Source organism: Triturus cristatus, chromosome 12 (genome assembly GCF_964204655.1).
Source record: "Triturus cristatus chromosome 12, aTriCri1.1, whole genome shotgun sequence".
NCBI classification, from domain to species: domain Eukaryota; kingdom Metazoa; phylum Chordata; class Amphibia; order Caudata; family Salamandridae; genus Triturus; species Triturus cristatus.
The window spans coordinates 17345385-17368967 of record NC_140595.1 but is presented as its reverse complement, the minus strand read 5'-3'; the positions used below and the strand labels follow the sequence as shown (position 1 = coordinate 17368967).

The window sequence follows — 23583 nt, the reverse complement described above, 5'->3', positions numbered from 1 at the left end:
CCTTAACAAATACTTTCCTGACCAACTTCAACTAACCTAGACTTCAATATCCGAGTCTACGCCTCCCTTGACATTCAAGGATAGTTGGTGACCGGACTGTGTTAACCCCCTTATCTTCCATGCTGTATTTTTTTGTATCCCTGGTTCTGCTTCCTTACTGCCTGCCTACTATGTAATGCAATTTCTGTATGTTTTTCTTTACAGTATGTAAGTAAAGCGCTCTGTTACCTACGGGTCAAGCTAGCGCTATATAAAACTTTTAAAATAAATAAATAAATTGGAGGGCTGTGAAGGAGTGAGGGCGGGGTGGAGGGCTCTGAAGGAGTGAGGGCAGGGAGGAGGGCTGTGATGGGAGGGAAGGTGGGGGTGGAGTGCTGCGAAGGAGTGAGGGTGGAGTGCTGCGAAGGAGTGAGGGTGGAGGGCTGTGAAGGAGTGAGGGCGGGAATGGAGGGCTGTGAAGGAGTGAGGGTGGGGTCGCTTTTTTTGTACTCCAGTGATCCGTGTCCCTGCGGTGTCCCCTGCCAGGCCTGATACACACTGGACACAGGTCAGGTTTTGATGTCAGGTGGGTCTTGGTTATTTAACCCTTCCAATGGGGGCTGGTGGCTGGGGCGGTGGCTCATCCCCCGCCCTGTCATTCAATGAATGCATACATTTGCTTATTAGGTCTCGGCCTGACGTAGGCAGCGCCTGCGGTGCCCTCATCATACGAGGCTTCTCGGAATCGATCCGATTCCAGAAGCCTCGTCCCAGCTCCGTCTTCAATTGTGATTCGTGCGCGTTGTTTGGCGTCACAAATTATGCCAAAGGCAGTGCAATGATTGCACTGAAGGCATGTCACTCACTGCTTGTTGCCACCCTGTCTCCTTTTATCCACGCCCTGCGGGATTGGATCTCTTACCGGCGGCGAGACACAGTAGGTTTATTTTAAGCTTGCTGAATTTTTTTTTTTTTTTAGACATCGCATGTGTTTGTTATCGCGGCAGCTTCAACTAGCCCTTTTGTTTGCTGTAAGCTTCACTTCACGGCGCTTTGTTTTCCGTCGGTTTTCCTTTAAATGTGCACACACAAACGTATCCTTATTAAATTATTTAGCTTTGGATTGTATGTTTCAAGCTAATAAGTGTTAGCTTTCACAGCGCTTTGTTCTCCAGCGGTTTCATTTTAATGCCCAACGGGTTTACTTCAATGCGCACACAGAAGCGTATCTTTTCCAACGGTTTTCATTTGAATGCCCAACGGGCATTTAATGCACCACCATCACGAGTATAGCTCCCGAGCCTAGCACGGTTCATTAGTTTGCACAAATAGCACCAGGTCTGTTCGGTGCCCTTCTCACTGTCAGGGCGTTATAGCCATGGTCGTCAAGATGCACCTCACACTAGCCAAGCTCACCACTGTGCAGTGTGTCGTGCTAATCGCTGTGCAGTGCACCATCACAGCCCTTCTCGCCTCAGTGCACTCACCACTAGTCGTGTTATCGGTGTGACCCTTCAGCAGCACCTCCACCCCTGAGGGGCCCCCATTCAGCCCAAGGCCAATGAAGAGCTGTGAGTTACGGGGGAGGGGGGGGGCTTCTTCGCAATCTGCAGTGGCGAGGGGCATTAGTTTTCGTGACGCCACTGTGCACTGCATTAGTCTGAACCTCAGTTCTGTTACTAATATATATATATATATTCAATGAAAAAACCATAGGTTTCACACATGTTATAGTTAGCTGGAAATTTTACTGATAAAAAACCAATGAAATTCCCCCGTTATAGTTACTGTAGGCAACTATAACTCACGCGACCGTAATCCTCTGCTGATGCTAATACTGTATTTAGACACTTATTTGCCCATGTCTTCTTCCATTAAATTTTAGCTATACATATTTTACAAATTTTTTTTTTTCATAAAGACACATATGTCATCAGCAGATGCGTGCCCACGTTACGCACCGTGCGCACATGGAGGACATATTATGCGCTTCCTTGTGATAGGTAATCTGTTAAATTTAATTTGTAAGTGATGACAATAATATGCCATGCACAGAGAGTGTTTTTTTTTTTTATTAAAATTTTTAGCGTAAGCGCACCGTACGCGTACGGTAAGCGTAATCGGCGAAATTTTCAAAAAATAAAAATTTACCGTTTTTGGCCTTGGGGGATCTTTGAGGACTCAACTAACATGGCTATGTGCATGGGCGCTGTCTAAACAGCCCCTTTATATGTTTTTTGCCTTTGTTTACAGCCCCCCCCTCAGAGTGCGAGAGAGAAAATGGCGGCCGCCGCTTCCTGGTTTCGACCGATTCGAATGTTTACTTAGATGTAACAGCCAATCAGAATCGCGCTCGCGCACGCCACCGTACGCGTACGGTAAGCGTACCGTAAGCTGGCTCAGATATATATATATATTGATTTAAAGGCTATTTTCTCAGAATCTACTGAACAGATTTACACCAAACCTACAAAAGGCACTTCCTTGACCTGAGGACTACCTCTCTGCCAAATTTCTAGTAATTCTGTTCAGCCGTTCGGGCTGTAACCCTGTCTAAAGGTCCTATGGAAAAATGCATGGGAAAAATGCTTTTTGGGACCCCCCTTTTATCTCAGCCCCCGCTTGACGAATCACCCCGAGACTTTCAGGGTAGGAGCGGAGCGTAGCGCCCCACCTATTTTGAAAAATTCGCGAGGATTGGTCGACCGGCGCCAAAGTTATTCAAAAATAGAATGTTGCGGATTTCCTATGGAAACGTGGTCCTAACTATAACTACCTACTGGCAACCGCCAGTAGGTAATATATATATATATATATATATATATATATTCACTGAAAAAACCATAGGTTTCAGACATGTTATAGTTAGCAGAAATTTTACTGATAAAAAACCAATGAAATTCCCCCGTTATAGTTAGTGCAGGCAACTATAACTCACGCGACCGCAATCCTCTGCTGATGCTAATACTGTATTTAGAAACTTATTTGCCCATGTCTTCTTCCATAAATTTTTAGCTATACATATATTACAAATATTTTTTTTTCATAAAGACACATATGTCATCAGCAGAAGATTGCGGTCGCGTGAGTTATAGTTGCCTGCACTAACTATAACGGGGGAATTTCATTGGTTTTTTATCAGTAAAATTTCCGCTAACTATAACATGTCTGAAACCTATGGTTTTTTCAGTGAATTTGCAAGGTTTTTTAAATGCTAATTCCTAACTATAACGTGTGTGAAACCTATGGTTTTTTCAGTGAATTTGTACGGTTTTTTAAATGCTAAGTTACTTTACGCCATTCGTGGCGTGCACGCCCACTTAACGCAGTTCGTTCCGTGCGTGCACGGTGCGCTTCGCGCACCGTGCACGCACAGTGAGCACGCGGTGCGCTTCGCGCACCGCGCGCCCACTTTACGCAGTTAGTGCCGTACACGCAAGGTGGGCACGCAGTGCGCTACGCGCACCCACGTTACGCACCGTGCGCACATGGAGGACATATGCGCTTCCTTGTGATAGGTAATCTGTTAAATTTAATTTGTAAGTGATGACAATAATATGCCATGCACAGAGAGTGTTTTTTTTTTTTTATTAAAATTTTTAGCGTAAGCGCACCGTACGCGTACGGTAAGCGTAATCGGCGAAATTTTCAAAAAATAAAAATTTACCGTTTTTGGCCTTGGGGGATCTTTGAGGACTCAACTAACATGGCTATGTGCATGGGCGCTGTCTAAACAGCCCCTTTATATGTTTTTTGCCTTTGTTTACAGCCCCCCCCTCAGAGTGCGAGAGAGAAAATGGCGGCCGCCGCTTCCTGGTTTCGACCGATTCGAATGTTTACTTAGATGTAACAGCCAATCAGAATCGCGCTCGCGCACGCCACCGTACGCGTACGGTAAGCTTACGGTAAGCGTACCGTAAGCTGGCTCAGATATATATATTGATTTAAAGGCTATTTTCTCAGAATCTACTGAACAGATTTACACCAGACCTACAAAAGGCACTTCCTTGACCTGAGGACTACCTCTCTGCCAAGTTTCTAGTAATTCTGTTCAGCCGTTCGGGCTGTAGCCCTGTCTAAAGGTCCTACGGAAAAATGCATGGGAAAAACGCGTTTTGGGACCCCCCTTTTATCTCAGCCCCCGCTTGACGAATCCCCCCGAGACTTTCAGGGTAGGAGCGGAGCGTAGCGCCCCACCTATTTTGAGAAATTCACGAGGATTCGTCGACCGGCGCCAAAGTTATTCAAAATAGAATGTTGCGGATTTCCTATGGAAACAGGGTCCTAACTATAACTACCTACTGGCGACCGCCAGTAGGTAATACACACACACACACACATACATATATAAACATATATACACATCTTAGCAGTCAGTCCTTAGCACACATCCTTTTTCTATCAAAAAAACAAGTTATTTAGTGTTTCCACAATGACAGTACAAATTTGTAGGTGAAGAAAATAGATTAGTCTCCTCTTATGGGTGGTTCTTTATTCATTAGGTGTCTTCCGTGCGATATACAACATCCAGCCGACACGTGTTTCGTCGCTACAGGGGAAAATTATTCCCGCGACTTTTTCAAGGCTGTGTTACAAAAGAAAATTAAGAACCTATATAGTACATAACTTGAAAACATGTACTCAGCGGCAATGCCAAAGCAACTTGGTGGTGAAACTCAAGAACCGGCTACAAGTGGGTGAGCAAGTCGTCCATGATACACACTATGCATAGTAGCTATAACGTTTGTTGTGTAAAATAGTAATAGTAGACATAAACTAAATATGATTCTAATAAGATGGAGAGAGCTGGATAACCGTGCTAAAGTGGGGAAATACGCTAAAAGAATCAAAGCTAATCGTGATTTGGAGTGGCAAACGTGAACAGTTTCGTGATGTGATGAGGCTAGGTTCATTGTAGTGTATTTAGAAACCGGACGTGGTGCGTCTATATGTGCGGTCATGCAACGATATTTAATGTGCCATGTATCAGTACAATCAGACCATGACAGTGAATTCTTGTGTTGTGCGATCATAGCTACCTATTCTTCGTTCGTTTGAGTATTCCTAAAAAATGATACAAATAACCTTATTTAGTACTCATAAACAGGACTTAAAAATTCTAGGGCCAAAATAAACATAGGCAGTGTTCGTTAAAGATGAAACACCTACTTATTAAGTGGTGATAATTCCAAACCACCTATGGTTTCAGTAGTGGTGGCGTCAGTATTCCTCTGTAGTTGTTCAGTGGTCAGGTGCTATTAGATTCTATTTCCAGTACTGTAAAAAGTAAATTAAAAAAGTAAAAAAAAATCTAGATCATGTATTGCATCTTGATTTTAGCGTCAAAGAGCGGTGTGTTCACTTTAACTAAATGTTCCGCTTGAATCTAAGTATTATTGATATTGACACACGAGAATACGCTAGTCTTGTAATCGTCAAAGCGTTTTTTCTCGAATGGTGGCTGAGTAATTATTGAGCGCTACACAATGCGCAGGCTCAAAAATGAAACAATGATGAGTATATATATGCCCTGGCAACTGTCTGTCCCCACGTTTGAGTGTGCCTGATTAGTTTATGAGAATAGCGTAACTCCCCAATTTGTGCTTAAACAGGCTCTGAAGAAAAAGCCTGGTATCAATCAAATCACTACCAGAAACCCGAAAAATATACCGGGTGAGGTTTCTGCATTGTCCTCACAGCGCACGGTGTCAAAGTTACTAGTTAACCGAAAACGCTTGTGTGGCGAGTACTACGCTTACCTTATTCGGCTGAAAATCGGGCCGGAATACTGCCCGTCACTGGTTTCCCTTTCGAAGTGTTCATATGCGAGTGGCTTCCCCGATTTTCAGCCGAATAAGGTAAGCGTAGTACTCGCCACACAAGCGTTTTCGGTTAACTAGTAACTTTGACACCGTGCGCTGTGAGGACAATGCAGAAACCTCACCCGGTATATTTTTCGGGTTTCTGGTAGTGATTTGATTGATACCAGGCTTTTTCTTCAGAGCCTGTTTAAGCACAAATTGGGGAGTTACGCTATTCTCATAAACTAATCAGGCACACTCAAACGTGGGAACAGACAGTTGCCAGGGCATATATATACTCATCATTGTTTCATTTTTGAGCCTGCGCATTGTGTAGCGCTCAATAATTACTCAGCCACCATTCGAGAAAAAACGCTTTGACGATTACAAGACTAGCGTATTCTCGTGTGTCAATATTAATAATACTTAGATTCAAGCGGAACATTTAGTTAAAGTGAACACACCGCTCTTTGACGCTAAAATCAAGATGCAATACATGATCTAGATTTTTTTTAACTTTTTTAATTTACTTTTTACAGTACTGGAAATAGAATCTAATAGCACCTGACCACTGAACAACTACAGAGGAATACTGACGCCACCACTACTGAAACCATAGGTGGTTTGGAATTATCACCACTTAATAAGTAGGTGTTTCATCTTTAACGAACACTGCCTATGTTTATTTTGGCCCTAGAATTTTTAAGTCCTGTTTATGAGTACTAAATAAGGTTATTTGTATCATTTTTTAGGAATACTCAAACGAACGAAGAATAGGTAGCTATGATCGCACAACACAAGAATTCACTGTCATGGTCTGATTGTACTGATACATGGCACATTAAATATCGTTGCATGACCGCACATATAGACGCACCACGTCCGGTTTCTAAATACACTACAATGAACCTAGCCTCATCACATCACGAAACTGTTCACGTTTGCCACTCCAAATCACGATTAGCTTTGATTCTTTTAGCGTATTTCCCCACTTTAGCACGGTTATCCAGCTCTCTCCATCTTATTAGAATCATATTTAGTTTATGTCTACTATTACTATTTTACACAACAAACGTTATAGCTACTATGCATAGTGTGTATCATGGACGACTTGCTCACCCACTTGTAGCCGGTTCTTGAGTTTCACCACCAAGTTGCTTTGGCATTGCCGCTGAGTACATGTTTTCAAGTTATGTACTATATAGGTTCTTAATTTTCTTTTGTAACACAGCCTTGAAAAAGTCGCGGGAATAATTTTCCCCTGTAGCGACGAAACACGTGTCGGCTGGATGTTGTATATCGCACGGAAGACACCTAATGAATAAAGAACCACCCATAAGAGGAGACTAATCTATTTTCTTCACCTACAAATTTGTACTGTCATTGTGGAAACACTAAATAACTTGTTTTTTTGATAGAAAAAGGATGTGTGCTAAGGACTGACTGCTAAACTGTGTAGAGCCTTGGCTCTTTTTTCTGGGGAGTTGGGCGGTACTTCCCACCTTTTAGCACCGTCATATCACTTCAGCTAATTAGATAATTTATGCTTAATTTCCCTGTGGCGCCGTTACCTAAACCTGAAACCCCAGCTACAGTATTTTTATATATACACATCTGCATATCTATTTAAATACAAATATACGCATACATATGCATGTTATGTACATGAGTTTGAAAAACACTAATAAAAGCAAAGCTAAAAAGCCACCTAATTACAAACAGATTTGCTTTAACAAACGAGGGCGAGACCTATTGCATTTTTAATGCTTATTTTTTTGAATGCATTTTTATATAGCGTGGACTTTACCCAAAGGTGTCAGAGCGCTTCAGAATAGAACCAAATATGTTACATGAGAAGAATTTTACATATTAACATGTTACAGAAACAGACAAGAAACAAGAAAAAAAATAGAATTAAACAATAGATGGCAGTCACACAAAAAACAAAAAAAAACACATTAGGATGAAGATCATACGGGCATAGATTGCAAATTTACAATATAGTAAGAACTTCCTTGAGGGACATGAAAAGGGATGTATTCATTCTGAAAGTGTCTTTGGAAGAGAAAAGTTTTGATATCAGTTTTGAAAGTCCGGATAGAGGTGGTGGTACGGAGTAGTGGAGGAAGTGAGTTCGAGATTCTAACCGCATTGCCTGAGAAGGATTGCACCATCGATCTTTCCCTTTTGAAGGAGGGGGGCTCAAGCAGTACATTTTTCGCATTACGTGAAGGTCTAGAGCCTCCAGAGATTTTAAGTTTAATCGCCAGGTATCGAGGGGAGGAACTGTGCAGGCTTTGTGGATGATACAGGTCGTCTTGTAGATTGATCTTGTCTCAATGGGAAGCCAACGGAGGGAAGACAAGAAGGGTGTGATGTGGTCACTTCTTTTGGCTCCAAAGACAAAATGAGCTGCTGAATGGAGAACGGATTTAAGAGGAGAAAGTCCAGTCCTAAAGTTCCCTCAGCACGCCTTGCTATCCCCGAGTTATTGCAAGCTAGGCCCGGCCACCCTCAGAGATCCTCTGTCCATCCTATGGTGCCCTCGGCAACCCTCAGAGACACTCAGGCCATCCTACGGTGCCCTCAGGTGGGCCTCGCCACCCTCAGAGACACTCTGGCACAAAGGACATGGTCCTGCCCAAGTCCCTGAGCTATGCAAGCGCAGTCATCACCGCCAATATCTCGGCAACGAAACACGTGCACCCCCGGTGAGTCCGAACAGGGGAAACTTCTCACCAGAAAGGAGGTCTGGCACCAAAGCATCTCACAAGATTATCGCTCAGGAGCAGCCGATGCGCCTGTCCACAGCAACCACCGAAGACCAGTACTATAGGTCAGCTTTCGACTCTCGCTTCCGAGCCTTTTGCATCCAGGGATCCATCGTGAGCGATTTAGGTGAAGCACTCTGTGGACTCGTTGGTTTATGGAGTATCTAAGCCCAGACCCCATCCCCGAGTGAGCTGAGAGACTCCCCTTCACTGCTCTGAAGGTAAAGTGCTCAAGAGAGGCGCAGACTGCGGAGCTTTGGGCTCAAGGGGCAGGTTCAGCCGGAGGCCACCAGTGGCGAGTGGCCTCGATTGACACAATATTCGCCCAGTAAACCCTGGCGGCCCTGGGGAAGTTCGCACAAGCAGGCAGAACACCACACCAAGGGGTACCAGGCATATGAAGAGGGAGCCTGAACACCACAAGAAAATGCGCATCAGAGAAGCAAAGCCACTAAAGACAAGCAGGAAAACAAGGGAAGCGCAGGGAGCGATGAGAGTCAGGGTCCTTACGGGCACAGACCAGGCTGGCAATCTCCACAGGACTTACCCTGCTGGGGAGGCACTCTTACAGGGGCCACAGGACAGCCAGAGGTTGGTCACAGCAGCACAGCAGGAACCCAAAACAGAAAACAGAGAGAGTAGTGAGTGAGGTACCAGTGTGTGAACGACATCTTGCCAGCCAGACCATCCCTGCTCTCTCACACACAGACACTTCTCTTGGTTCTCCTCACCCCACTTGGGGCCCCCACATCCTTGCTAACCTCTGCTCCCCTCTGTACCTGCTGCTCCCCACTCCTTTCCCCATGATGGTGCCCCCCCCCTCGCCCTTCTAGGGGTCCCCACCGCCTTCCTCACCTGCGCTCCCCTCTGTATCCGCGGCGCTCCGCTCCTCCTTCCCCGTTGGCTGGGGCGGAGCTCCCAGCGCCCCAGGTAAGGCCAGGAGCCCAGGTGCGCCGGCCACGCTGGCGAGGGGGCGCAGCCCGAAGGAGCGAGAGGCCAAGGGGGTGGCGGGGGCCTGCTGGGACAGCTGCACGAGCTGCTGAAAATAAAACAAGTGCATAAGGCTTCAGGGAACCGAGGCTGACGCTTGCACAGTATGGTACCGTCACTACATCTACATAGCGCGTACTGGATCGGACGCTTCATTGAAGCGCTTTTAAGCTGGGCAGCACACTGCTGCAGAGCCCAAAGTCCGTGGGGGTTTCAGTGGTTATTGGCAGAAGCCCTGCGCGGTGAAAGGACCCCTTCGATGCACTTACTCCAGTTTCTGTGCGGTGGATTCAATGATTGGGAGGTGGGGGGGGGGAAATCTCTGGTGGAAGGTGTGTGTGAATTCATGCAAATGGCGGTATTAATAGACCAGCAACAGAAGGCTCGGCATGGTTAGGTTGCGGGGTATGACTTTTAGAGGCCAGGCTGCCATCTTTGAAATGAGGTAAAGGCAATTTATAGAAATACAATAACGGGCATTAAAGCAATTATGCGTGTGATGAAAGTAAACGGTGCTCAAAGAGAAGACGCGGGGGGGGGGGGCGGGAAGGAAGTTAAGTCACCTGACAGACAAGGACAGGAACAACTGGAAGTTAAGTCAAAGTCAATGTTCATGGGAATACAGAGACTGCTCTACTGAATCCCATGCAGTCAGACAGCGGCAGAACCTACAACGACAGCAACCACACAACCGGCTGCACTCCAGAGCCCTTGAGCGACCGTCACCAGCGGCGCCTTCACGGCGCTTACCAATCCGGGCACTGATGCCAGCAACGCACGCGCTTTCTGGGCCCGCCCTGGCATGGTAGGTCTGAAGCGTGCCCCGTGTGAGGTCCTATTCTCACTCCCTGGCGCTCTAGCGTCACCCGAGGCAGGTACCCCACTCACCCCAATGACGCTGTTCAGCTCCGCCATGGTCACCTGCTGGGCACGTTCCACGGCCTGGACCACCTGCAGCTGGTGCTGAGAAGAGAGGAAACCGAGAGGTGACCCAGCCACGGCCCTCAACATGCGACTAACCCTCCCCAGCCCAAGCAGCCTTCCAGGAGCCGTGTGCTCAGAATTCACTTCACCGGGTCATGCAAAGGAAATATCATCCCTACGAGGACACGTGGGCAGGAGTTTCCTAAGCCCCCCCCCCCCCCAACACCATTCAGAGGGACCCCTCCCATGTCAGTAAGAACACATCAGAGAGGCGAGTCTTTCAGACTGCACACACCAGCCACAATAACGAAACACAAAGCAAGAAAAAGAAAAATATATATAAAAAAAAAAAAAAAATTACCTTCATGTCATATCACCTACTTGCAAATATTAATTTTTATTTCGGGGTTTTAACTTGGAAACCATAACTGCAATTCAACATCTATCTATCCATCTATCTATCTATCTATCCATCTTATAAGATCCGATTACAAGGTACAGGGATCAGATCGCACGACCCCATCAGAGTCGCAACTGGGGAGACAAACTCTCCCACAGGAACCCGGCCCCAAGCCACCATCGGACTCTCCCGCCCTAAGCAGATCACCGGTGACTGGCCCGGCTGCTCTTCAGCTCTCCTCCATGCGCCCCAAAACCTGCCATTTTACCTCAGACCACACAGCACGAGCACCCACTCACCTCCTGCATCAGGAAAGGAATGACTTGGGCGCAGATGCCACTCAATCGCTTCACGATCTCCACCTGAAAGAAGAAAAGAGGAGTGAAGAGAGGGTCTGTTCCCACGGGCACCACAAGACCTACCCAACACCATGGACTCCACTCTTAGTGTGGCACGGGCACAACAACATCCACTCGACTACCTGACGCGTGGCCAACACCGTTCACTCAACTGTGCAACTGGCATGTAACCAACACATGTCACTTGCCGGTCCAATTGGTACATGCGCAACCGACTTGACGGGCTTACGCCCACACCACTCATTGGCTGTTGATTGGTTTAACCCAACGCTGCTCACTCAACTGGCGATCTGGCATCTGCCCAACACAGTTCACTTGACTGTCTGACACGGACCGGTCCGATCGGCTCATGCCGGCTGCCACTCACTCAACTGTCCAATTGGTACATGTCAAACGCGGTCCACAACTGTCGGCCACACATCAACCCAACGCCGTTAGCTGGATTGAGCAATTCAGAGCAACTGTCTCACTGGCGTGTGCCAAGCACCATTCATCTAACAGTCTGATGATCGAGCACTTAGAAACCTCTCACAGTGCACGAGACACTAGATGAATGATGCACTCGCTCATATAGGTCAATGCCTCTTTTACCCATACAAACCCTGTTCCCCATATTATTCAGCATTCTGTGCAACCCGCTCACATGCACTTGTGCCTTATGTCACGGACCCCCTTAATGCAGGCCTGGCCCTGGCAGCCCAAATCCCAGCCTGACATAGACCTTGCAGTAATGATGTATCACTTGTACACCTCAGCAGTGGCGTGGAGAGCTCTTATGTGTATGGTAGTTGTGTACATAAAGCACTTCATACCCCAATGAGGCACCGATGCCATGTCCAACACCAGACCTGTGACTTACGGTGTTAATACTGGGGTGATCGGTCATGCAGTGAAGTGAAAGGAAAGGAGTGAGAGACAGGACCCTCAAATTTGCAAATCACATGCATTTGGTTGGAGAATAATGCATCAATGAAGTGTGACCTCTGAGGGTTGAGTTTGGGTGTCTTGTGTGTGTGTTTATGGCAGGGGCTGCTTGTAGGATTGTGCCTGCATGCCAGGGGCTGCTCGTAGGGTCATGTGTGTATGGAAGAGGCTGCTGAAAGAGTGGCAGGCTGCTTCGATTTCATGAGTGTATGGCAGACTGCTCGTAGGGTGGTGTGGGTATGGCAGGGGCTGCTCGTAGGGTGGTGTGGGTATGGCAGGGGCTGCTCGTAGGGTGGTGTGGGTATGGCAGGGGCTGCTCATAGGGTGGTGTGGGTATGGCAGGGGCTGCTCATAGGGTGGTGTGGGTATGGCAGGGGCTGCTCATAGGGTGGTGTGGGTATGGCAGGGGCTGCTCATAGGGTGGTGTGGGTATGGAAGAGGCTGCTGAAAGCAGGCTGGGGCTGCTCATGAGGTCGAGTGTATGGCAGGCTGCTTGTGGGGTGGAGTTTGTATGGCAGGGGCTGCTCGTAGGGTGGCGTGTGTATGGCAGGGGCTGCTCGTAGGGCAGTGTGAATATTTGGCAGGGGCTGCTCGTAGGGTGGTGTGAATATTTGGCAGGGGCTGCTCGTAGGGTGGCGTGAATATTTGGCAGGGGCTGCTCATAGGGTGGCGTGTGTATGGCAGGGGCTGCTCATAGGGTGGCGTGTGTAAGGCAGGGGCTGCTCATAGGGTGGCGTGTGTATGGCAGGGGCTGCTCATAGGGTGGCGTGTGTATGGCAGGGGCTGCTCATAGGGCGGTGTGAATATTTGGCAGGGGCTGCTCATAGGGTGGCGTGTGTATGGCAGGGGCTGCTCATAGGGTGGCGTGTGTATGGCAGGGGCTGCTCATAGGGTGGCGTGTGTATGGCAGGGGCTTCTCGTAGGGTGGTGTGAATATTTGGAAGGGGCTGCTCATAGGGTGGCGTGTGTATGGCAGGGGCTGCTCATAGGGTGGCGTGTGTATGGCAGGGGCTGCTCATAGGGTGGCGTGTGTATGGCAGGGGCTGCTCGTAGGGCGGTGTGAATATTTGGCAGGCCGCTCAAGTAGAGTCCGAGGATGTGGTTGAAAGAAGTGAACACAGGTTAGAGAGGAGATAGGAGGCCCCTTGTGGAATGTGAGAACTGAAGAGAGACACAGATAAGACAGCAAGGGTGAGAGCTCAAAGGTGGAATCTTGAAATGAGGTGGGATGAGAACGGGGAGGCGATGGCTCCAGGACCAAGCTGAGGTTGCAAGGCGAGGACTCCAAAGAAAGCTTTGAGGGCTCCAAGGTGGAGTCTGAAGTTACGGTGCCCAGAAGAGATACAGAGTTAGAGGTGCTAGAGCTCGAGTAAGTGAGGTGAGGGCTCCATTCGGGATCCCTCCCCTGACAGCAGGTGGAGCACAGGACCTTAAGCGAGCACAGGTAAAGCTTGGAGCAAGCACCCATGCAAAGAGCTCACAGGGCCAGAATACGCCCCCGTCGGGTACCCAAGAAGACCCTGGAGTGCACAGGATGGCAGGCTCCCTGCAGGACCTCCGATTCGCCCCACAGTGGGCACCTCGAAGTCACTGAAGGTAGGCACCATGACAGCCAGCTAACAGGGCCCGGAGTGTGGACATTGGCAGGCAGATCCCAAGGCACAGAGCTTGTGCCATAGCATGTAATGCCAAGGGCCTCAAACGGACATCATAGCTAGTGGGGCTTAATGGCAAGCACCTGGAAAAGCATGGAGGGGCACCGTGCAGGACTGCTGACAGTCTGTGGTGGCAGCAGGGCATAGCTTCAGGGAAGCGCCATTTCAGAAAGATGGCAGGGGCTGGAGTGGGGTGAGGCATTGACAGGCAGCTGGCAGGGGCTGGAGTGGGGTCAGGCATTGACAGGCAGCTGGCAGGGGCTGGAGTTTGTTCGGGCATTGACAGAGCCTGCAGGGGCACCAGACCATGGCAGGCGGCTGGCAGGGCGTTGGCCCTGCAGTAGGCACCATAGCTGCGCCAGGGGGGCAGTTCCAAAGGGCTGGAGGGGCCTCATTGCAGGCATCTCACAGGGCTCACGCATTGCACCTTGGCATGTAAGCCCCCGAGCCCGGAGTAGGCACCATAGCTGGCAGCTGGCACACTGCCAGGCCCCCTGGCACACAGCCCGGTGATGACAGCAGGGAGAAAGCTGGCGAGGGAGAGAACGGAAAAGAAAGTGTAACTGGAACAACAGGGCTTGGCCGGGAATCAAAGAGATTCCTCCGAATGAACATTTGATTAACTCTTCCAGCCCCAGCGGCGGGTGAGCTGGGCGTCTTTCAAACTCAACGCATTCCCAGCCCTGCATGTGGGGGTGGGCAGCTGCGGTAACACACGCGTGTGGGGGGGGGGGGGGGGGTCCTCCTATGGGATCCGACCCCCGCGGACTACATCTCAAAGCTATCCAGACGCACAGATCCGTCGTTGGCCTCTTACCCTGTCTGTCTCTGCCTCCGCCCCCCCTCAAAGGGAGGGGCGCATCCGAGGGCACTTTATAGTTAAAGCCTCGTCTGCCTCTCAGACCCCTCGCCAGCCGGGTGCCCACCACCTTGTGCGCGCTTCTTCAAAGCCATCGCAAGCTGGCAGGATGCTGGAGTGGCCAGGAGCGGTGCCAGCCGCGGGCCAGGACCGGTGCCAGCCGCTTGCCAGGACCGGTGCCAGCCGCGGGCCAGGCCGGCTGAAAAAGTCCTTGTCTGCGCTCTCAGGTCATGGAAACTCTGGATTATGCCGCAGTGTTTATATAGCGCTTTCCTGTCCCTGCAAGGCCCAAAGCGCTTTCCCAACGGAGTAAGTAAGCGCTCAGATTGGAATACATCACACACAAAAACAAGCGTTGCCAAAGCCAATCGGTCACAGCAATGCCCGAGCTATTGGTATGGTCAATGTGGAATGCACAGCTGAGGTGAGATCCCTGGGGCCGTCCCCCCTCTACACAGCGGGTCTTTAATTGATCCAAAGATGCATGGAAGGTTCAGGGTAATTTTTGTTTTAGTTTTTTCCTCCTGTCCCTCTCTCCTAGGGTTCTTCTCTCCTTAAGCAGCTCAGCTATGATTAGGGGAAGGGGAGCCAACCTGAAGCCATATTAGCATACTCCCATGCGAATTCTCCACGTTTGCGTGCTGGGCGATGCGGAGAAGAACGCGGGTCTTAAGGAACATTATTGTCGCCCTTCCGCTATTATGTGCCAACCCCACACATGGGAATGGCAAACCCCACACCAGTTGCTAGTGTGCTTCTGAGCACTTCTACATTTTGCTTCAACTTATTCAAGTCACTGTTTTTAGAGTCCATAGTAAACGAAAATTAAGATTATCGCATCCGAGACACCTTTCAAAAATCCGATTTAAAAAAGGCGAGACTTTACGCATGCAGTTTGAGTTTTCTATTCATTTTAAATGGATATAAATAAATGTAATTGATATATTGTTGATTTGTAACTCACAAACTAATGCCACTGCTCCTGGAAAACAGCAACGGTGCAAAAAAATAGGTGACTTATCCGCGCAGCAGTCTCTACAAGAAATGCTTCAAATAAATAAAGATAAAATATACTTGATTTATATCACTTGTTGCACTGCACTCACTTGGGCAAACATTCTTCAATCCTATTAAAGGAAAGTTGAATGAGTGACCTGTATTTCTGTGTCTGACAAAAGGCAGTCGCAATTAAACCGCAGACAGATATCGAACTTGATGATGTTAATGCAGTTTTTAAGTTCACAACACAGAGCGACTAAGCAACTATTGTACACATGACAGGCCTATATTTTGAATTATTTGTGCTTCATTCTGGAATGCAGACTTCAAGAAAATCAACTAATTTAAATTGAAGTTGTTGTTTGTGTAGATGAGGGGTTTGTGAAGTACTAATGTAGCAATGCCGGGAAGTTTGCCGAGAGCCACCTTAGAAAACAAGACGCATACAGCATCAACAAACAGCAATTTGACCCCGGTCTATGAATGCACAGCAAATGTGATGAGATAAGAACAGGATTTACAGGCCTGTTTACAGAGGAGTTTGGAGCGAGTAAAAACACATGCTCATGTTAAGGACTCTTATTTGGAGAAAAGAAAAATGGTTCCAGAAGCAGATCCTAAAATGAAATCAGTGGAGGGATCGTGTAATTGGTCCATGCTCTAGGGGAGGGCTAAACACAGGAAGTGGCTTGACAAATGCATGCCGTGGACAAATGGGGAGAAAGAATTTCAGAGCGATGATGGCGCCAGTGAGGCACAGATGTGCAGTCAGACACTTTATCCACACCATCTACCAAATGGAAGTGCTCAGGAAGAACTACTGAGCAGCCGATTTCTACCAAAGGCACGTAGAGTTTCTAAAGATAGCCCCGTCTCCATCCCGCCTTACGTTAGAGTTAGAAGCTCCACCGTTCAACCACATGAATACACACTCCACCATCTGTGGCTGCTGTCCTAATCCTTCCTCTTGTGTCGTGCTAAACCAGGTGCATCTAAAAGAGTCTTCACTGGATTCGGTACACAGACTCACAGAACAGTCACACACACACACACTTCTGGAATTTACATAAAAGTGCAACTTTTCACAAGAAGGGTCGGTCGGCCTCTCTCCGATGGACACAGATAAAAAGTCTGGCCACTCTGAGACTCACAAAACATAGTACAGGTTCAACACTGGTTCATTTGCTCTACCCATGGGAGGAACAGAGCTAATCTGTTCACTATGAGGGCATGCTTGGCGGGCCCCTTCATGTCGCAGGACAGCTTCTAGACCTCTTATTATAGGCCGGAACGGAGCCACCCGAGGGGCCAGAAGGGAGCCACCCGAAGGGCCGGAAGGGAGCCACCCGAAGGGCCGGAAGGGAGCCACCCGAAGGGCCGGAAGGGAGCCACTTGAGGGGCTGGAAGGTAAAAGAACGCCTATGGTCTCATTAGATTGAGATTTCGAGGCCGCAATCTTGGGGTCAGGCCATCCTGTTGTACAAGACAATACATGTCCCTCTTCGGGTCAGGGTGGCATTCAAGCCCTGACAAAAACAATTATAAGATCCATATTGCCTTCTAAAGAAAGAAATGATGTGTATAGGAAGCATTCATGTGGCATGACCAATAAGAATACTGAAGGTGGAAAATAGTTCCTCATGCATTGCAATGGAAGGCAGACAGACATCCTGCCAGACAACAGCAGAAGGTGGAAGTGAAACACTCCTCCGAGGCGTAGCCAAAACCAGAATATTTACACATTTACATTTTAGCAACAATAGGTAGCTAGACCTAACAAGCACTGGTAAAGCCAACAGGTCTCACCTTTAGAATGCAAATGCTGAGTGGTTGTCTTTGTCAATGTTTGTTTTAAAGTACTGTTAAAAAAGTAAAACCATTTCAAAGGACTGGAAGAAACATAAAAACGCATATTTTATGGTCTCTCGAAACTATGCAAAGTGCTTAATTTGAGCCAGTGGTTGCTGGTGGGGCCCACAGCCAATCATTTTTGGGGACCGGCACTTAGTTTTTCTCATCAGATTTTGACTTGGAGCAAGAGAGAAAAAAAATGAAAGAAAGAAAAGGAGGAGGAATGGAAAGACAGAAAAAACATGACAGCAGGGATGAAATAATCTGCAAGAGTGAGATATAGGGACATAGAGTGCCTGTTGGTGGGTGAAAGAGGCAGGACGTAGAATCGGAATGTGAAGGGAAATGCTTGCCAAGGCCAAATTTACATTCCACGTGACTCAGCCATTAGCTTCTCTGCAGTAGCCCTGGGGCAGAGTTATGAGCCTACAGGAGAAGTGTCATGCTTCGTACTTCTGTCTCCGACATCAACTAAATCGCTGTGCTATGAAAGCCTTTATGTGCCCAATCTTGTGCAGTCATGCAAAATGTGGAATGCTGGAGATAAAACAAAAACAACCCTAAAAAGTCTACTCTTCAGCCACACCACAGCAAAATAACCTCGCTGCTGTTGCTCTTACAAACACGCTGGGAAAGGTAGAAAAATACACAGCACAGGAAGGAGAGGTGGATATTGGAGGAGTGAATCAGCGCATGAGGAGGAGAGCTAGAAAACACACGCGCTCTCAAAGAGCGCTGAATGGAAAAGACAAAAGTAGTTCCCTAAAGAGGAGCAGTGGAATTATGCAAGCCAGCCAGTCAAAAGGATTGTGAAGGGGTTATGCTGTAGGAGAAGAACAAACAGAGGCGGGGGAAGCCAAGCCACTGAATAAGAAGCAAGCAAATGAGTGACAAGAAACCCATCCAATGATAAGCAACAGGGGAGCTGTACGGCCAGTGAGCTCACAAGAGGTCTTTTGCACCTAGACAGCTTGTTTGGACTGGTAGGATAGAATTAAAAAAGGAGGAGACTGACAAGTGGTGGCGCACCAGAGAACGTGATTCTAGTCTAGAGTGTTTGAGAGTGGGGAAGGGAGTGGGGCGATAGGCTGTGGCAAGACTACGTGCAAAAGAAGCATCTTCAACGACGTGGAAGAGCGCAAGACGGTGAGAGTGGGAGCGCCATGACAGACCTTCTTCCCGCCCGCTACTTGCCTGTTTGTGCATCTCAACATTGAGGCCATAAGACATCTCGTAGTACTGAAAAGAAGAAGAGACATGATTGAGGGGAGTTCACCAATAGAAATTGACTTGCCGCAGCGATCACAAGACACCCCACAGCGAGCTGCACTAAGTTACACCGAGACGGCACTCCATGTCACCACCGCCCTGGAGTAGTCACCACTGCCCTGGAGTAGCACTGGTTTACACAGAGGCTGCACTCTTGTTTTTCTACCACAACTCAACCCACTGATTTTCTGCGAGAAAGAGAGTGAGCGTGAAATGAAAGCACAAAGCAAGTGACCAACACAGGTCAAGGGCTGTGAGAAAAACATTGAAATCAAACAGAGTGGGAGGCACTGAAGGACAGGGGACAGAGTGGGAGGCATTGAAGGACAGGCGACAGAGTGGGAGGCATTGAAGGACAGGCGACAGAGTGAGAAGCAATTGAAGGACAGGCGACAGAGTGGGAGGCATTGAAGGACAGGCGACAGAGTGGGAGGCATTGAAGGACAGGCGACAGAGTGGGAGGCTTTGAAGGACAGGCGACAGAGTGGGAGGCATTGAAGGACAGGCGACAGAGTGGGAGGCATTGAAGGACAGGCGACAGAGTGGGAGGCATTGAAGGACAGGCAACAGAGTGGGAGGCATTGAAGGACAGGCGACAGAGTGGGAGGCGTTGAAGGACATGCGACAGAGTGGGAGGCGTTGAAGGACAGGCGACAGAGTGGGAGGCACTGAAGGACAGGCGACAGAGTGGGAGGCATTGAAGGACAGGCGACAGAGTGGGAGGCATTGAAGGACAGGGGACAGAGTGGGAGGCACTGAAGGACAGGCGACAGAGTGGGAGGCACTGAAGGACAGGCGACAGAGTGGGAGGCACTGAAGGACAGGCGACAGAGTGGGAGGCACTGAAGGACAGGCGACAGAGTGGGAGGCACTGAAGGACAGGCGACAGAGTGGGAGGCACTGAAGGACAGGCGACAGAGTGGGAGGCACTGAAGGACAGGCGACAGAGTGGGAGGCATTGAAGGACAGGCGACAGAGTGGGAGGCATTGAAGGACAGGCGACAGAGTGGGAGGCACTGAAGGACAGGCGACAGAGTGGGAGGCATTGAAGGACAGGCAACAGAGTGGGAGGCATTGAAGGACAGGCGACAGAGTGTGAGACACTGAAGGACAGGCGACAGAGTGGGAGGCATTGAAGGACAGGCGACAGAGTGGGAGGCGTTGAAGGACAGGCGACAGAGTGGGAGGCATTGAAGGACAGGCGACAGAGTGGGAGGCATTGAAGGACAGGCAACAGAGTGGGAGGCATTGAAGGACAGGCAACAGAGTGGGAGGCGTTGAAGGACAGGCGACAGAGTGGGAGGCATTGAAGGACAGGCGACAGAGTGGGAGGCATTGAAGGACAGGCGACAGAGTGGGAGGCATTGAAGGACAGGCGACAGAGTGGGAGGCATTGAAGGACAGGCAACAGAGTGGGAGGCATTGAAGGACAGGCGACAGAGTGGGAGGCGTTGAAGGACATGCGACAGAGTGGGAGGCGTTGAAGGACAGGCGACAGAGTGGGAGGCACTGAAGGACAGGCGACAGAGTGGGAGGCATTGAAGGACAGGGGACAGAGTGGGAGGCATTGAAGGACAGGGGACAGAGTGGGAGGCACTGAAGGACAGGCGACAGAGTGGGAGGCACTGAAGGACAGGCGACAGAGTGGGAGGCACTGAAGGACAGGCGACAGAGTGGGAGGCACTGAAGGACAGGCGACAGAGTGGGAGGCACTGAAGGACAGGCGACAGAGTGGGAGGCATTGAAGGACAGGCGACAGAGTGGGAGGCATTGAAGGACAGGCGACAGAGTGGGAGGCACTGAAGGACAGGCGACAGAGTGGGAGGCATTGAAGGACAGGCGACAGAGTGGGAGGCATTGAAGGACAGGCGACAGAGTGTGAGACACTGAAGGACAGGCGACAGAGTGGGAGGCGTTGAAGGACAGGCGACAGAGTGGGAGGCGTTGAAGGACAGGCAACAGAGTGGGAGGCATTGAAGGACAGGCGACAGAGTGGGAGGCATTGAAGGACAGGCGACAGAGTGGGAGGCATTGAAGGACAGGCAACAGAGTGGGAGGCATTGAAGGACAGGCGACAGAGTGGGAGGCATTGAAGGACAGGCGACAGAGTGAGAAGCAATTGAAGGACAGGCGACAGAGTGGGAGGCATTGAAGGACAGGCGACAGAGTGGGAGGCATTGAAGGACAGGCGACAGAGTGGGAGGCTTTGAAGGACAGGCGACAGAGTGGGAGGCATTGAAGGACAGGCGACAGAGTGGGAGGCATTGAAGGACAGGCGACAGAGTGGGAGGCATTGAAGGACAGGCAACAGAGTGGGAGGCATTGAAGGACAGGCGACAGAGTGGGAGGCGTTGAAGGACATGCGACAGAGTGGGAGGCGTTGAAGGACAGGCGACAGAGTGGGAGGCACTGAAGGACAGGCGACAGAGTGGGAGGCACTGAAGGACAGGCGACAGAGTGGGAGGCATTGAAGGACAGGGGACAGAGTGGGAGGCACTGAAGGACAGGCGACAGAGTGGGAGGCACTGAAGGACAGGCGACAGAGTGGGAGGCACTGAAGGACAGGCGACAGAGTGGGAGGCACTGAAGGACAGGCGACAGAGTGGGAGGCACTGAAGGACAGGCGACAGAGTGGGAGGCACTGAAGGACAGGCGACAGAGTGGGAGGCATTGAAGGACAGGCGACAGAGTGGGAGGCATTGAAGGACAGGCGACAGAGTGGGAGGCACTGAAGGACAGGCGACAGAGTGGGAGGCATTGAAGGACAGGCAACAGAGTGGGAGGCATTGAAGGACAGGCGACAGAGTGTGAGACACTGAAGGACAGGCGACAGAGTGGGAGGCATTGAAGGACAGGCGACAGAGTGGGAGGCGTTGAAGGACAGGCAACAGAGTGGGAGGCATTGAAGGACAGGCGACAGAGTGGGAGGCATTGAAGGACAGGCGACAGAGTGGGAGGCATTGAAGGACAGGCAACAGAGTGGGAGGCATTGAAGGACAGGCGACAGAGTGGGAGGCGTTGAAGGACATGCGACAGAGTGGGAGGCGTTGAAGGACAGGCGACAGAGTGGGAGGCATTGAAGGACAGGCGACAGAGTGGGAGGCATTGAAGGACAGGCAACAGAGTGGGAGGCACTGAAGGACAGGCGACAGAGTGGGAGGCACTGAAGGACAGGCGACAGAGTGGGAGGCATTGAAGGACAGGCGACAGAGTGGGAGGCATTGAAGGACAGGGGACAGAGTGGGAGGCACTGAAGGACAGGCGACAGAGTGGGAGGCATTGAAGGACAGGCAACAGAGTGGGAGGCATTGAAGGACAGGCGACAGAGTGTGAGACACTGAAGGACAGGCGACAGAGTGGGAGGCATTGAAGGACAGGCGACAGAGTGGGAGGCGTTGAAGGACAGGCAACAGAGTGGGAGGCATTGAAGGACAGGCGACAGAGTGGGAGGCATTGAAGGACAGGCAACAGAGTGGGAGGCATTGAAGGACAGGCGACAGAGTGGGAGGCATTGAAGGACAGGCGACAGAGTGGGAGGCGTTGAAGGACATGCGACAGAGTGGGAGGCGTTGAAGGACAGGCGACAGAGTGGGAGGCATTGAAGGACAGGCGACAGAGTGGGAGGCATTGAAGGACAGGCAACAGAGTGGGAGGCGTTGAAGGACAGGCAACAGAGTGGGAGGCGTTGAAGGACATGCGACAGAGTGGGAGGCGTTGAAGGACATGCGACAGAGTGGGAGGCACTGAAGGACAGGCGACAGAGTGCGAAGCATTGAAAGACAGGCGACAGAGTGGGAGGCATTGAAGGACAGGCGACAGAGTGGGAGGCACTGAAGGACAGGCGACAGAGTGGGAGGCATTGAAGGACAGGCGACAGAGTGGGAAGCAATTGAAGGACAGGCGACAGAGTGGGAGGCGTTGAAGGACAGGCAACAGAGTGGGAGGCATTGAAGGACAGGCGACAGAGTGGGAGGCATTGAAGGACAGGCGACAGAGTGGGAGGCGTTGAAGGACAGGCAACAGAGTGGGAGGCGTTGAAGGACAGGCAACAGAGTGGGAGGCGTTGAAGGACATGCGACAGAGTGGGAGGCACTGAAGGACATGCGACAGAGTGGGAGGCACTGAAAGACAGGCGACAGAGTGCGAAGCATTGAAAGACAGGCGACAGAGTGGGAGGCATTGAAGGACAGGCGACAGAGTGGGAGGCACTGAAGGACAGGCGACAGAGTGGGAGGCATTGAAGGACAGGCGACAGAGTGGGAAGCAATTGAAGGACAGGCGACAGAGTGGGAAGCAATTGAAGGACAGGCGACAGAGTGGGAAGCAATTGAAGGACAGGCGACAGAGTGAGAAGCAATTGAAGGACAGGCGACCGAGTGAGAAGCAATTGAAGGACAGGCGACAGAGTGAGAAGCAATTGAAGGACAGGCGACAGAGTGAGAAGCAATTGAAGGACAGGCGACAGAGTGAGAAGCAATTGAAGGACAGGCGACAGAGTGAGAAGCAATTGAAGGACAGGCGACAGAGTGAGAAGCAATTGAAGGACAGGCGACAGAGTGGGAAGCAATTGAAGGACAGGCGACAGAGTGGGAGGCATTGAAGGACAGGCGACAGAGTGGGAGGCATTGAAGGACAGGCGACATTGAAGGACAGGCGAAAGAGTGGGAGGCATTGAAGGACAGGCGACAAGAGTGGGAAGCAATTGAAGGACAGGCGACAAGAGTGGGAAGCAATTGAAGGACAGGCGACAGAGTGGGAGGCAAGGGAAACACAAGAAGATACATCAGTGAGCAGTGACTGTC

At 50.0% G+C, this 23583-nt stretch overlaps 1 protein-coding gene across 3 annotated transcripts in view; it reads right to left on the bottom strand.

The window, feature by feature from the left end:
* TLE2 (TLE family member 2, transcriptional corepressor) overlaps positions 1 to 23583 on the bottom strand; it is a 149826-nt gene that overhangs the window by 67236 nt on the left and 59007 nt on the right. For all 3 annotated transcript variants that reach the window (XM_085638835.1, XM_085638836.1, XM_085638837.1), the window contains 5 exons: positions 18707 to 18751; positions 11165 to 11227; positions 10430 to 10504; positions 9407 to 9590; positions 9099 to 9115 (listed from right to left, as the gene is read on the bottom strand). In XM_085638835.1, the coding sequence (XP_085494961.1) occupies positions 9099 to 9115; positions 9407 to 9590; positions 10430 to 10504; positions 11165 to 11227; positions 18707 to 18751 (384 nt within the window). The remainder of the gene's footprint in view (positions 1 to 9098; positions 9116 to 9406; positions 9591 to 10429; positions 10505 to 11164; positions 11228 to 18706; positions 18752 to 23583) is intronic.